This window comes from Nycticebus coucang, chromosome 7 (assembly GCF_027406575.1).
Source record: "Nycticebus coucang isolate mNycCou1 chromosome 7, mNycCou1.pri, whole genome shotgun sequence".
In the NCBI taxonomy this organism is placed as follows: domain Eukaryota; kingdom Metazoa; phylum Chordata; class Mammalia; order Primates; family Lorisidae; genus Nycticebus; species Nycticebus coucang.
In genome coordinates, this window is record NC_069786.1 from 86,562,045 (window position 1) to 86,576,110 (window position 14,066).

General features: G+C 40.5%; 1 protein-coding gene across 1 annotated transcript in view; it reads left to right on the forward strand.

Moving 5' to 3' along the window:
• ANKAR (ankyrin and armadillo repeat containing) overlaps positions 1–14,066 on the forward strand; it is a 93,313-nt gene that overhangs the window by 14,046 nt on the left and 65,201 nt on the right. Inside the window, exons 6-7 of the mRNA XM_053598378.1 lie at positions 3,599–3,779; positions 5,525–5,744. Coding sequence (XP_053454353.1) covers positions 3,599–3,779; positions 5,525–5,744 — 401 coding nt within the window. The remainder of the gene's footprint in view (positions 1–3,598; positions 3,780–5,524; positions 5,745–14,066) is intronic.

Consider the following 14,066-nt stretch of genomic DNA (forward strand, 5'->3'; position numbering starts at 1 on the left):
TGTGATGCCATCGCACTCTACAGAGGGGGACATAGTGAGACTCTGTCTCAAAAAAAAAAAATTCTTTTCTGCCAGGTCTTGTTATATCTGTCATTTTTTTTTTTTTTTGGAGTGATATGTTTCTCTCAGTATTTTCTGGTTTTTATGTTTTGTGTTCTTGGATTTTTACAACTTGGATACTGAAATTTGTAAATACGGGAAATAGAGCTCAGAGGAAATGTTTGGATTAAAGATAGAGATTTTAAAGTAAATAGGAAGGTTTTGCTTGTTTGGTTCTTTGTTTATTAAGGCTTGGAAGTACTTCAGAGGACAGGACCAAGTGTGGAACTCTGGAGAACAGTAAGGATAACGGGGTGGCGTGAGGCAGAGGAGAGAGATCAAAGGAGATGGGAAAGAATGATAAGGTAAAGTTGGACCAAGAGAGTGTGGTAGCATAGACCAAAAGGGGAAAATTTTAAGGATATGAATATAGTTAAAAAGCATCAAATTCAACACAGAAAAGACCAAGACCATTTAAGATTAAAGAGGCCCTTCTAAATTTGGCTATGACATGATAAGAGAATTCAGTGGAATTTTGGATAAAGAAGGCTGTTTGCAGTGAGTTGAAGGGTAAAGTGAGGGAGAGTTGATAACTGTAAAGAAGTAAAGATGAGATGATAAGTACCTTTCAAGATGCATGGCAGTGAGAAGAGTAAGAGAAATAAGGCAGACAGAGTGGCAGGGATAAAGGATACTAGGTGGATCTTTTTATAGAATACTCTCTGGATGCCCATAGAGTAAGTACTAAAGCTAAAGTCAAAGACCATGGAGCCCATGACTTCTGGGATTTTGAAAGATCCCAGAAGTCATGGGCTGGAATGGACAGGTGGATTGCATCTCCCTAAAGGAGGACTGTCTCTCCCTGGGACCCAGCACCTCTTCACGTACTCCATGTACAATCCCTGTTGAGCTAAAAAGTGCCCCGTAGACACCTCTGAACAAACCTTTATTCCCCGGGTTCTGTCCCGCTTCTGGGGCACAAGTAATCCTAGGAATACAGGGAAGCAGATGAGAGGTTCTTTGGGGTGAAGGAGTACAGTTGGTGTAAACACACTTCCATTGCACTGTAAAGGATTTAGTCATGTTGTTACAAATAAGATATAATGGTGGAATTGCTTCTTTTGTTTTGAACTAATGTACAGCATTTAGTCATCATCAGTCTTGGTCAATGGTAGGTAGATAGATATGAATTTGCAGGTTTTCAAAACTAACAATAGCTTGTTTCCCATACCCAGACAGCAAGGAATAAAAGTACAAGTAGAGTAATAATGAGAATTTTCTTGGCTTCTCTACCAAGTACTAGAGAACCTTCAGTTCACTATAAAATCCAGTCTACACACAATTATTCTTGGAATTTCATATGGTGATGGATCAGCACACTAAGCTACTGTGAAATGTCCCTCCTTTTCTGCTTGGGCACACAGAGCCCAATAAGCCCCATGAGGGCAACTCTTGTCACTGACAAAGCCGTTGTTGTCACCGATGCTGCGGCTACTGGTTGTGGAGCTGGTGTCAGCCCTGGGGCTGGCTCCTCCTGAAGCCTAGGAGCAGCATGCATCAACAGAGAGGCATGTTGCTGTTAATCCAATCCAGTCCGGAGAACTCATTTCCTAACTTTATTGACAACAAAGCAAAAATAGGCCAGGCATGATGGCTCATGCCTGTAATCCTAGCCCTGTGGGAGGCTGAGACGAGTGGGTTGCTCTGAGCTCAGAGGTTCAAGACCAGCCTGAGCAGGAGTGAGCCAGAGTGAGACCCTGTCTCTACCAAATAAAGTTGGGTGTCATGGCAGATGCCTGTAGTCTCAGCTACTTGGGAGGCTGAGGCAAAAGAATTGCTTAAGCCCAAGAGTTTGAGGTTGCCGTGAACTGTGATGCCACAGCACTTTACTGAGAGCGACATAGTGAGACTCTGTCTCAAAAAAAAAAAAAAAAAAAAGAAAAGACAGAGATTGCTGGCATTGAGATTGATGATGATCAATGATGATGATATAGTTGATGATGCAGATCTGGGCCAGCCAGAGACCAAAAGACATTCTCAGTGTGATCCTTCATGTCTGGATCAATGAAGGAAATCTTTGGGGTCTTGGAGTATCCACTCTGGGTTTGTGGTGTCCACTTTTACCAGTGTGTGAAATACCAAGTGAAGGAGACCTGTTTTTTTCTAAAAAATAGATTAGAAAAATTAGTCATCCAGTACAAATCAAGCATCCAGGTCTGATCCATCCAGCTCCTTATAATCCTTGAGTTTTTCACCATTCTGATTTTAAGACCACTCTGAAAATCTTAGCGTTAGGGTTTTGAAAGCTGATTTTGAAAGCTGAAATCTAGTCATCTAGGCAAGTCCTCCCGTGGCACCTCCACAAGTTGGAACCTATAGAGAAGTGACAAGCCCCCCAACTTGTCTGGCACTGTATCTGTAAGATTTGTGTCAAGGCAGCCTTTAGTTTGTACCTTTGTGGTCTGGTTTCCTTTAGAAGGAAGAGGATAGTGGATAGGAAAAATGACACCCTCAAATAAATGTGAACAGATCCTCAAACATACATCTTTTCCCACACTGAGGTCTATTATGTTAAGAAAAGTGGGTTGAAGTAAAGATCCCTAATATGAGAGAGAGTATTAGCCTCTGGCTAATTCATTACAAATTAAGGTACCAGTTCTATTATTATCTACCCAGGGGGCCCAGTAATTCTCCCTTAGCTTATGGACAGTTTCCTTAGCATAAAGTCACTAACTTAGCCAGAGATTAGTATAATGCAAATTTCTCTGTACTCTTAAGAAAACTGATAGTTCCTGCGCTGCAGTGAAGAGCCATAGGAGGGGGGACCACTGTCAAGAATGCTGAACTTACAGCAATTAATAGTTTAATTTAGAGGAGAAGCCCAGGTCACATTAAGAGGTTTCCTACTGTCAGAGGTAGGGTCAGAAGTTGCAGTACATATCCTTGAAATCTGGGCATAGGGAAAGGCACCTTGTTGGAGGAAAGGGAGAAAAGGCACCATATTCCTTTACCTATGATGATAAGCAACCCCAGAGAACAGAGTAACTCAAAATTTTACTACTTTTCCATTCTAGAGTGATAGGGGTCAGAGCCATTGCGAGCCCCACCTATGTCCCAGGGCCCTGGTGAGTTGGGGGTTTCTCTAGTCCACTGCTACCGTGAGTAAAAGCCAAGGAGCCATCACACAGAGCATCATTCCAGGGCAGACTCAAGGTAAACCTCAAGAAAGCAAACACAGACACAATTAGCCTAAATGAATAAGAGGTAGGTAAACAGAAGACCAAAAACTCCTTCCGCCAGAGTTGAGTTCCCAGGGACTTTAGGAAGCATCCCAGACCATTGGCATGGAAAAGACAAAGTTAATATATAGAACAAAGGGCTGATATGGAGAAGGTATTTGTTATATAAAGACTTGATTGATAGCAGTCAATAACCATGTTATTAATATACTCACAATAGGGTACAATTAAACTACTATTTAGTATTTAATTGTTATAAAAAGGTAGCAAATCACTTTACAGTTAGAAAAACACCTTTTTTTCCCCCTTTATTTTTATAGCTACTATGTGATCCATTTTGAACTTGAAATTTTCTATCAGCAACTTTATAAGACCCAGTGGTGGGGAGCCATAAATGAAATAGTGAATACCCTGAGAGTGAAAAGACTTCCACTAACAGACGCTCAACTACATGAACAATTTAAGAAAAAATTTGGCTTCAAAAAAGCTATGAAATGCAAGGTATTTAAGTGACTACCCAATAATTTAGCATAAGAAGTTATGTATTATTGATAAGTATATGCCTCAAATTTTTACCATAAGGATAAATAATAGGTTAAAGTCTTCAATATGACATAAAATTTCTACATTTTAGTAGCTGAAAAGCTATACAATTCTGGATTATAAATTTCTGGCAGAGTACAAACAGCCTGATAATGAACTGATTGCAATTAATCCTAATAGTGGGGTGGCGCCTGTGGCTCAATGGAGTAGGGCGCTGGCCCCATATGCCAGAGGTGGCAGGTTCAAACCCAGCCCTAGCCAAAAACTGCAAAAAAAAAAAAAAACCCAGAAAATCCTAATAGTGGCTAATATTTTTTGATGGCTTATTTGTGTGTGTGTGTCTTTGTTTTTGAGATAGGGACTTACTCCATTACCCAAGCTAGAGTATCACAGAGTGATCATAGCACACTACAACCTGAAACTGCTAGGCTTAAGCCATCTTCCTGCCTCAGCATTCTGAGGCTGGGACTGAAGGCATACGCCATTGTACCTAGCTAATTTTTAAATATTTGTGGAGATGTGGTCTTGCTGTTGCCCAGGCTGGTCGCAACAGCTATCCTCCTGGCCTCAAGCTATCTTCCTGCCTTTGGCTTCCTAAGTGCTAGAATTACAGGGATGAGCCATTGTGCTGAGACATTTGATTGCTTATTTTCTTATGTCAGGCAATAAGACAATATAAATCCATAAACTCTTTTAAGGTATCAGTTCTATTGTTATAATTCCTGTTGTTATTATAACTGAGAAATTTGAGGTTTAGAGAATTAAAGATCTTTCTTATATAGTAAATGGCAGAGTGAGGCTTCAGTCCTGGGAAGTAAACCTAAGAAGAAAATGTACCACTTGAATGAATCTCATCTCTACATCTGTTTCAATAAGCCTTGATTTATAGCTTCTGGAACTGATTAATTAAGCTCACTAACTTCAAAGGTTAAACTGGTATTTACTTTCCATTTACTTGTTATAATGTCTACAAATTTAAAACCTTAATGATTTTGTCAGTTTACTTTTTTTTTTTTTTGAGACATCTTCTCACTATGTCACCCTTGGTAGAGTGCTGTTGCGTCACAGCTCACAGCAACCTCAAACTCTTGGGCTTAAGTGATTCTCTTGCCTCAGCCTCCCAAGTTGCTGGGACTACAAGCACCCACCACAACGCCTGGATGTTTTTTGGTTGAGTTGTGATTATTGTTTTGCAGGCCTGGGCTGGGTTCGAATATGACAGCTCCAGTGTGTGTGGCTGGTGCCCTAGCCGCTGAGCTACAGGCGCCGAGCATGTGAATTTACTTTTTAATAGTAAGCAGTCCAAACATCTGAAAGAATGTGACATTTTTACCTTTCCATTTTTGAAATCAAACTGCATTTCTACAGCTATATATTTCAAGTTTCTAGGCTTGTAAGTTAGATTGTTCTTAAATCAGAAAAGGAAGTCAATGACCTCCATTTGCTTTATTTTGGAGGAAAAAAGGTAAGAAGAAGAAAACTTCCGAAAAAAAAATTTTTTTAAGTTCTTGGTGTTTCTTTATAGCTCTAACAACTTTAATCATTGCCCAGTGAGAAACTTTCCACCTTGATCTTATGAAAAATCATACTAAAATGAGCAATCATATGATTCTGTTAATATATTTTCTGTCCGTTTTTTTCTTTAAACCAAACTTTTTAAGTGTATTTTGAAAAAACTAATTCTGTCCTTCTTAATAATTTAGAGTATTCCATTTGGTATGAAGTCTGCAGTTGAAAGAGGGTTATCTGCTGTCTTTCACACATTTAGTCGTAAAACCTCAAGTTCAACGATCAATGTTGCAGATGAAGCAGGTTATACCATTTTCCATCACGCTGCTCTTCACAACAGAGTTTCTATTATATGTCAGCTCTGGAACGCTAACTTCAACGTGAACCAACGACGCTTTATTATGTTCAGTCAAGGTGCCATAAAGTTCTTAAACCTAAAATGTTTTTCTCTTACCCCTTATTCAGCATTAAGAATACATGTTGGTTGGGCGGCGCCTGTGGCTCAGTCGGTAGGGCGCCGGCCCCATATACCGAGGGTGGTGGGTTCAAACCCGGCCCCGGCCAAATTGCAACCAAAAAATAGCCGGGCGTTGTGGCGGGCGCCTGTAGTCCCAGCTACTCGGGAGGCTGAGGCAAGAGAATCGCTTAAGCCCAGGAGTTGGAGGTTGCTGTGAGCTGTGTGAGGCCATGGCACTCTACCCAGGGCCATAAAGTGAGACTCTGTCTCTACAAAAAAAAAAAAAAGAATACATGTTGGCTCAGCGCCTGTGGCTCAAGCGGCTAAGGCGCCAGCCACATACATCTGAGCTGGCGGGTTCGAATCCCGGGGCCTGCCAAACAACAATGACGGCTGCAACCAAAAAATAGCCAGGCGGTTGTGGTGGGCACCTGTGGTCCAAGCTGCTTGGGAGGTGGAGGCAGGAGAATCGCTTGAGCCCAGGAGTTTGAGGTTGCTGTGAGCTGTGATGCTATGGCACTCTACCAAGGGTGACAGCTTGAGGCTCTGTCTCAAAAAGAAAGAATACATGCTGATTTTAGAGCAAGGTTAAACTTTGGCATTGTTAACAGAACAAAGCTGAAGTTTTTGTTTCATTCATCTAAGGTCTCCTTTCATTTTTCTAAGTATTACTTATTGGTAGCTTATGTAGTATTACATCTGTTCCTTGTATCTTTCTTACTTGAATATAAACTCCAAAGAGGACAAACATTTAGTCTGCTTTATTTGCCATACTAACCTGCTGGCTTGGTAGTGGCTCAGGAAATATTTGTCAAGCGAATGTGTGAATAGGTAAATACAGGATGTCATTTGATAAGCAGTGGTATAATTTAGTATATACTGAAGTACTGTAGAAATTCGGAGAAGAGAGATAAATATGATTGTCACGTCCCAGGAGAATAGCCATTTCTTATCTCAGGCTTCTCAAATAGGGAATAGTTTCTTCACATTGTATATATACATAATATATTTAAGAACAAAGAATCCCTTATGTTTATAATAATAATTTCTAGAATAAATAGCCTCTTTAAGGCTAACCTAGTTTAAACTTTATTTATTTATTTTTTTTTCTTGTAGAGACAGAGTCTCACTTTATCGCCCTCGGTAGAGTGCCATGGCATCACACAGCTCACAGCAACCTCCAATTCCTGGGCTTAAGCGATTCTCTTGCCTCATCCTCCCGAGTAGCTGGGACTACAGGCGCCCGCCACAATGCCCAGCTATTTTTTGGTTTGCAGTTCAGCCGGGGCCGGATTTGAACCCGCCACCCTCGGTATATGGGGCCGGCGCCTTACCGACTGAGCCACAGGTGCCGCCCCCTAGTTTAAACTTTAAAAGGCCATTTTCTGATTTTTAAATATGCATGCATATTTGTATATTTATTGAAATAAACAACTAGTATAAAAAATAATAAAGTTGAAAATGAAAGTGGTGGTCCTCCACAACTGAAAAGGGCCATAGAGATAAACTGTCAGGAACAGCCGATACAACAATATTGGCAATACAAAATAGGTGATTTTATATTTTAATGAGGTCAGCTACCTTAATAAGCTGTGTTAAATTTTTGCAGATACCAAAACAAAATGCCGTGCTTTAATTCTGAATATCAGTAAACTCTCTATCAGTGTAATTGAAACGTTTTGATATTGAGATTCTTCTATTACTCAATTAAAACAGTCAATACTGAATGAGCCTACAAAATAATAATAATACAAAATAAGGCACAATTCAGTCACATTTAAATGCAGTGGGTAGCCTACTATAATTTAAAGGTATGTTATCCTTAAGCCTTTTTTGTGTGAAAAATATCTTTGGTAAATTAAAGTCTTTCGTTCATTTTCTGACTGCTTGGATTTTCATTCACTGTCAATTGGGTATATTTTGAATTACGAACAATGTACAACACAGCTCCGCACCCGTAGCACAGTGGTTTCAGCGCCAGCCACATACACTGAAGGTGGTGAGTTTGAACCCAGCCAGCTATACAACAGCTGAACAACTGTAACAAAAAAAAAATAGCCAGGTGGGTGCCTGTAGTCCCAGGTACCTGGGAGGCTGAGGCAAGAGAATTGCTTAAACGCAAGAGTTTGAGGTTGCTGTGAGCTGTGAGCACTCTACTGAGGGCGACATAGTGAGACTCTGTCTCAAAAGAAAAAAAAAAAACTATAACTCTATTGGCAACATTATTGCTTAACCAAGAAAAATTGTCCCATTTGATTTAGGGGCAGAGTTTCCGAGTGGGCTCTTATGCACTGTCAGGAGCATGCAATGCGCCCAGCTGGCTTGACTATGTTAAATATGGCTTAGTTCTATTTAAGGTCATCTTGCCCTCTATCGTTAAACATAGTCATTTTTATCTTATGCATATGAATTTTTGACTGTTTCAGGAAACTGTTATATATTAATAATCATGCTTCTATGTGTATTTCCTTTTAAAATAGAGTCATCTAAAACGGACATGAAAAAAGAAAGAAATGGTAAGATATAAGTAAATATATGGTGCATTATTTTATGGATATTACATATATTAAAACTTTTCTAATAGTATATAATCACCAAAATGCTATATATAACATGAGAATGTTACATAATGATGTTTTGTATTCGTTTTGATGTATATATTTTTTTCTACCCATGATTATTGATATTGCTCGTAAGTCTTTTTAGTTTTTTTACACCGTGATATATGCAGTCATAAAGTCAGATGCCAAAGTAGTTTTTATACCTTTAAAAAAAAGTTGACTATTTTAAATTGCATAGAAACTTTATGGACATCCTGTGTAATTTAGATGTGCTGACATCTAGTGGCAGTAACAATCTTGAGGTCTGAGGAATGAGTCATTTTTCACTGAGGTAATAGACTTGACTTAAATATTGGCTATGGAGAGAAACAGAAAAATTTTAAGAGGTTATACTTAATGTATGTAAGAGGCCATACATTTATACTGTATATAAGATAATTCAAAGAAGGTTTTCTTTTTTTTTTGAGACAGAGTTTCACTATGTCGCCCTGGGTTGAGTGCTGTAACGTCATAGCTCACAGCAACCTCAAACTCTTGGGCTTAAGCAATACTCATGCCTCAGCCTCCCAAGTAGCTGGGACTACAGGTGCCCACACATCGCCCGGCTATCAAAGAGGGTTTATTTTTAAAGAAACTACAGTATCCCGAATTGGCAAAGGGGAGGCAATAGTTATTCACCTTGGCTGTGTTTATTGGTAGAAAAAGGAAAACCTAAGATGGCTTCAGAGAGGGGACCTGACCTCACACTTCCCCCTCCTCTTGCCCGGGCTCCCTAGTGGCAGATACTGACAAGAGGCCAGAGGAAAGAGGTTGCTAAATCTTCAGAGGCAAAAAGCAGTGTGATAAAAGGAGGTGCATGGACCCAGGGGGTAAAAGGAAGCCTACCTGGCCAACCTTACTCTGTAGAAATTTTCAGTTCAATAACAAGAGCGTGCCTCCTGCATTATTGCTCACTTAATCTCTCTTTTTCTAAGTATCACTACAGTTTCCTTATATGTAACATTATTTATTTATTTTGTGTGTTCCCCTTACTTGCATATAAGGTCTATATAGGATAAGGATTTAGCATATTTTGTTAGCTATAGTTCCCTAGCACCCAGAATAATGTTTGGCATTTTGTAGGCACTGAGGAAATATTTGCTGAATGATTCTGTGGCATTTGAATGCAGGGCAACATTTGGTAACCATTGACGTAAATAATATATGTACTATGTAAATATACTATAAAAATTCAGAGAAAAGGAGGATAAATACAGCTTTCAGGTCCCACTAGAAAAGTGAGTTTCAACTGATATGCCACAAAAATTTTTAGAGATTTTTTTTTTTTTTTGTAGAGACAGAGTCTCACTTTATGGCCCTCAGTAGAGTGCCGTGGCCTCACACAGCTCACAGCAACCTCCAACTCCTGGGCTTAAGCGATTCTCTTGCCTCAGCCTCCCGAGTAGCTGGAACTACAGGCGCCCGCCACAACGCCCGGCTATTTTTTTTTTTTGGTTGCATTTTAGCCAGGTCGGGTCTGAACCCGCCACCCTCGGTATATGGGGCCGGCGCCCTACCGACTGAGCCACAGGCGCCACCCATTTTTAGAGATTTTTAATTACATTATTTTTGAAAGAAGTTCAAAGTACAGTATGTTCTTTTTCTTACTCTTTTTTTGATCAACCTTATTTAAGTGATGGTGGAAGTTTATAGTTTCAAGTGTACCGTGAGACAAAAAGGTTGAAAAATACTGCTCAAGAATGCCTGAACTTTTCTGATTCTAGCATATCTTTTTTTGTAGAGACTGAGTTTCACTTTATTGCCCTCAGTAGAGTGCCGTGGCGTCACACAGCTCACAGCAACCTCCAACTCCTGGGTTTAGGTGATAATCCTGCCTCAGCCTCCTGAGTAGCTGGGACTACAGGCGCCCACCACAATGCCCAGCTATTTTGTTGTTGTTGTTGTTGCAGTTTGGCTGGGGCTGGGAGACACGGTCTCACTTTGTCGCCCCCAATAGAGTGTGATGGCGTCATAGCTCACAGCAACCTCAGACTTCTGGGTTCACGCAATTCTCTTGCCTCAGCCTACCGAGTAGCTGGGATTACAGTTGCCCACCACAATGCCCAGCTATTTTTAGAGACAGGGTCTCACTCTGGCTCAGGCTGGTCTTGAACCTGAACTCAGGCAATCCACCCGCCTACGCCTCCCAAGTGCTGGGATTACAGGCATGAGCCACCGCACCTGGCTATCTTTTAGGATTTTAATGGTTTTGCATTTTACAGTTAGGCCTGTGATCTGTTTTGAGTTAATTTCTGTGGAGGGTGTAAGGTCTGTGTCCAGTTTCACTTTTTTCGGATAGAAGATAACTCAATTGTTCCAGTACCATTTGTTGGAAAGACTATCTTTGGTCCACTGTATTACCTTTGTGTCTTTGTCAAAAATCAATTGACCATATTTATGTGGGTCCATTTCAGAGCTTTGTATTCTGTTGCATTCATCTACTTGTCTATTCTCTCACCCTTTTCTTACTGACTTGACTACTGTAGCTTTATAGCAAGTTTATGGCAATATTACCATAGTCCAAGGGTGGAGTTTTCAGTCATCTGACTTCAAAAAGTGAAGCAGGGAATGCAAAATCCATCTCTGCATAGCCTCTGCAGACTGTCAGAACCACTTCATGGTTGGAATGCTGGTCATATGGAAACCACAAAAAGGGAGGGGCAGTCATTACATTTGTTTCTTTATAGCCCATGGAGAAGAAAACCTGATGGCTGCTACTGAGGGAGGGAGTATAATGAGGCAGGTCTGACCTGCAACCTGCCATGGCCAGGAACTCAGTTTTAGGGTTTATTTGGGATCCCCTTGGCCAAGAGGAGTCAAATTCAATCATTGGGGGGGGGGTGTTAGAATTTTATTTTATTTTATTTTTTATTTTTTATTTTTGTAGAGACAGAGTCTCACTGTACCGCCCTCGGGTAGAGTGCCGTGGCGTCACACAGCTCACAGCAACCTCTAACTCTTGGGCTTAGGCGATTTTCTTGCCTCAGCCTCCAGAGCAGCTGGGACTACAGGCGCCCACCACAACGCCCGGCTATTTTTTTGTTGCAGTTTGGCCGGGGCTGGGTTTGAACCCGCCACCCTCGGTATATGGGGCTGGCGTCCTACTCACTGAGCCACAGGCGCCGCCCTAGAATTTTATTCTTATTTCTTAGTGATGTTAATTTGGGGAAATTCTCGGTCATTTTGTTTCACTTATTTCTTCTCCTTATTTCTCTCTTCTTCTGTTATTTTGTTTTTGTTTTTCTTTTCAAACTTGATGCTCTTTGCTCCTCAGTTTTGGAGGTTTCTATTAATACATCTTCAAGCTTGGAGATTCTTTCCTCAGATGTTTCCAGTCAACTTATAAATCCATTAAAGGCATTCTTTATTTCTTTCAGATAACTTTTTATCTGTAATATTTCTTTCGGGTTCTTTTGTTAGGATTTCCATCTCTCTGTTGACATTATCTATCTCTTCTTGCTCATAGTTGTTATCTAATCATTCAAACATATTTGTCATGTTTAGTTCTGATGCTTGCTGTCTCTTCAAACATTTTTCCTTTTTAATATCCCCTGTAAGTTTTTCTTGGTAGCTAGAACATGATACACTGGGTAAAAGGAACTGCAGTAAATAGATCTTTAGTAATGTAGTGGTAAGGTGTGGGGGAAGGAAGCATTTTGTAGTCTCATGATACTAAAGTATCCATCTTTCCATGAGCCTGTGTCTCTGAACTTTGAACTTCTCTAATGATTTTCTGTCGGCTCCCTGTCCCTTAGGTGAGGCAGGATGGCTAGAGGATTATTTCCCTTCTTTAGGTAGGTTAGGCTCCAATGAAACCCCAGCAGATTAAGTTCTGATAAAAAAAAATTTTTTTTCCTGAGCACATGTCTTAAGAAAAGAATGCTATGGGCAGTGACTTTGGCTCAAAGGACTAGGGCACTGGCTCCATATGCCAGAGGTGGCGGGTTCAAACCCAGCCCCGGCCAAAACTGCAAAAAAAAAGAATGCTATGGAATATTTCCAAATGATTCCTTTTCCTTTCCCACTGCTGGAAGCATAAGGAAATTTTTCTCCAGTATTCACTGTAAGGACCTGATGGCAGTCTTGGAGATAAAACACATGAAAACATGGGGCCCCCACTATGATGGGTCTCTCTGAAGTTTTAAACTCATTTATCCACACTGAGGTTACAGCAATTTGCCGATTATGGTTAAGGTTTTCCTACACCAGTATTTGTTCCTTAGAAAGTTTCTGTTTGTGGGTTTCTCATCTAGCAAGTTAAGCTTCTCCGAATCTTTCTCTCCAATTTTGAGGGCATCATTTTTCCTTGTGACCTCACTCTCTGATGAATCTAGGAAGGGTTATTGATTTTTTTAGTTTGTTCAGATTTTTACTTGTTAGGATGAAGTGGTGACTTCTAAGCTCTTTACATGCCAGTCCAGAAACTGGAAGACTAAGCAATAATTTTAAATAAAGCGATTTGGGTCAGACTTTATAAAACTTATCAAAGGCTACAATATAAAGTTTAGATAAGCAGGCAGGAGGCCACTGGATATTTCTGAGTTGAGAGAGATTTAACGAAAATAATGCTTCACTGAGGAAATACCATTTAAGCTGAGGAATGAATATGAGTTAGTCAGATCTAGTAAGGGAGGAGTTATTTGGGAAAAGGCGGGTGTCAGAGAGCAGGAATAGCCCAGGGTGACCAAAAATTCATTCAAATCAGACTGAGAGTAAAAGTTTCACTATTACTAATTATGCTAGTACGAAGGGCATCAACCAATATTTTAATGGACAATCAAAGATATGTGATCGTGCTACATTTGGGGAACTATAAGAAAGCAAGAATGAGGACAATAAGGCACCTATGGTTTTTTGAGGCAGGTGAGTGAGATAGGTAGTTGTAGCTGGTGGTTCAAGTTAAGTTGAAGCCTGCATTCTGTCACTATTCCTCATAATCAGATGGCCTTGAGATGTCTCTAAAGAGTTTTAATCAAGAAGATGAAAAGGGGTTGGTGCCCGTAGCACAGTGGTTACAGCGCCAGCCACATACACCTAGGGTAGGGGGTTTGAACCTGGTCCGGGCCAACTGAACAACTGCAACAACAACAAAAAATAGTTGGATATTGTGGTGGGTGCCTGTAGTCCCAGCAACTTGGGAGGCTGAGGTAAGAGAACCGCTTAAGCCCAAAAGTTTGAGGTTGCTGTGAGCTGTGGCGCTACAGCACTCTACTGAGGGCGACATAGACTCTGTCTCAAAAAAAAGAAAAAAAGGATTGCCTTAAAAGATCCTTTTTAGTGATTATTTTGGGGATTTTATATCATACTATACTTCATTTTTGGAAACCAAAAAGACATGCTTTTTAAAGAACATTGGTTCTATGGCTGGGTGCAGTGGTTCATGCCTGTAATCCTAGTACTGTAGGAGGCTGAGATGGGTGCATTGCCTGAGCTCACAGGTTCAAGACCAGCCTGAGCCAGAGCAAGACCTGTCTCTAAAACTAGCTGGGCATTGTGGTGGGCACCTGTAGTTCCAGCTACTCGGGGAGGCTGAGGCAAGAGAATCGCTTCAGCCCAAGAATTTGAGGTTGCTGTGAGCTATGACACCAGGGTACTCTACCAAGGACAACAAAGTGAGACTCTGTCTCAAAAAAAAAAAAAAAAAATGTTGGTTCTTTGACCACTAAAGCAATTATCCAT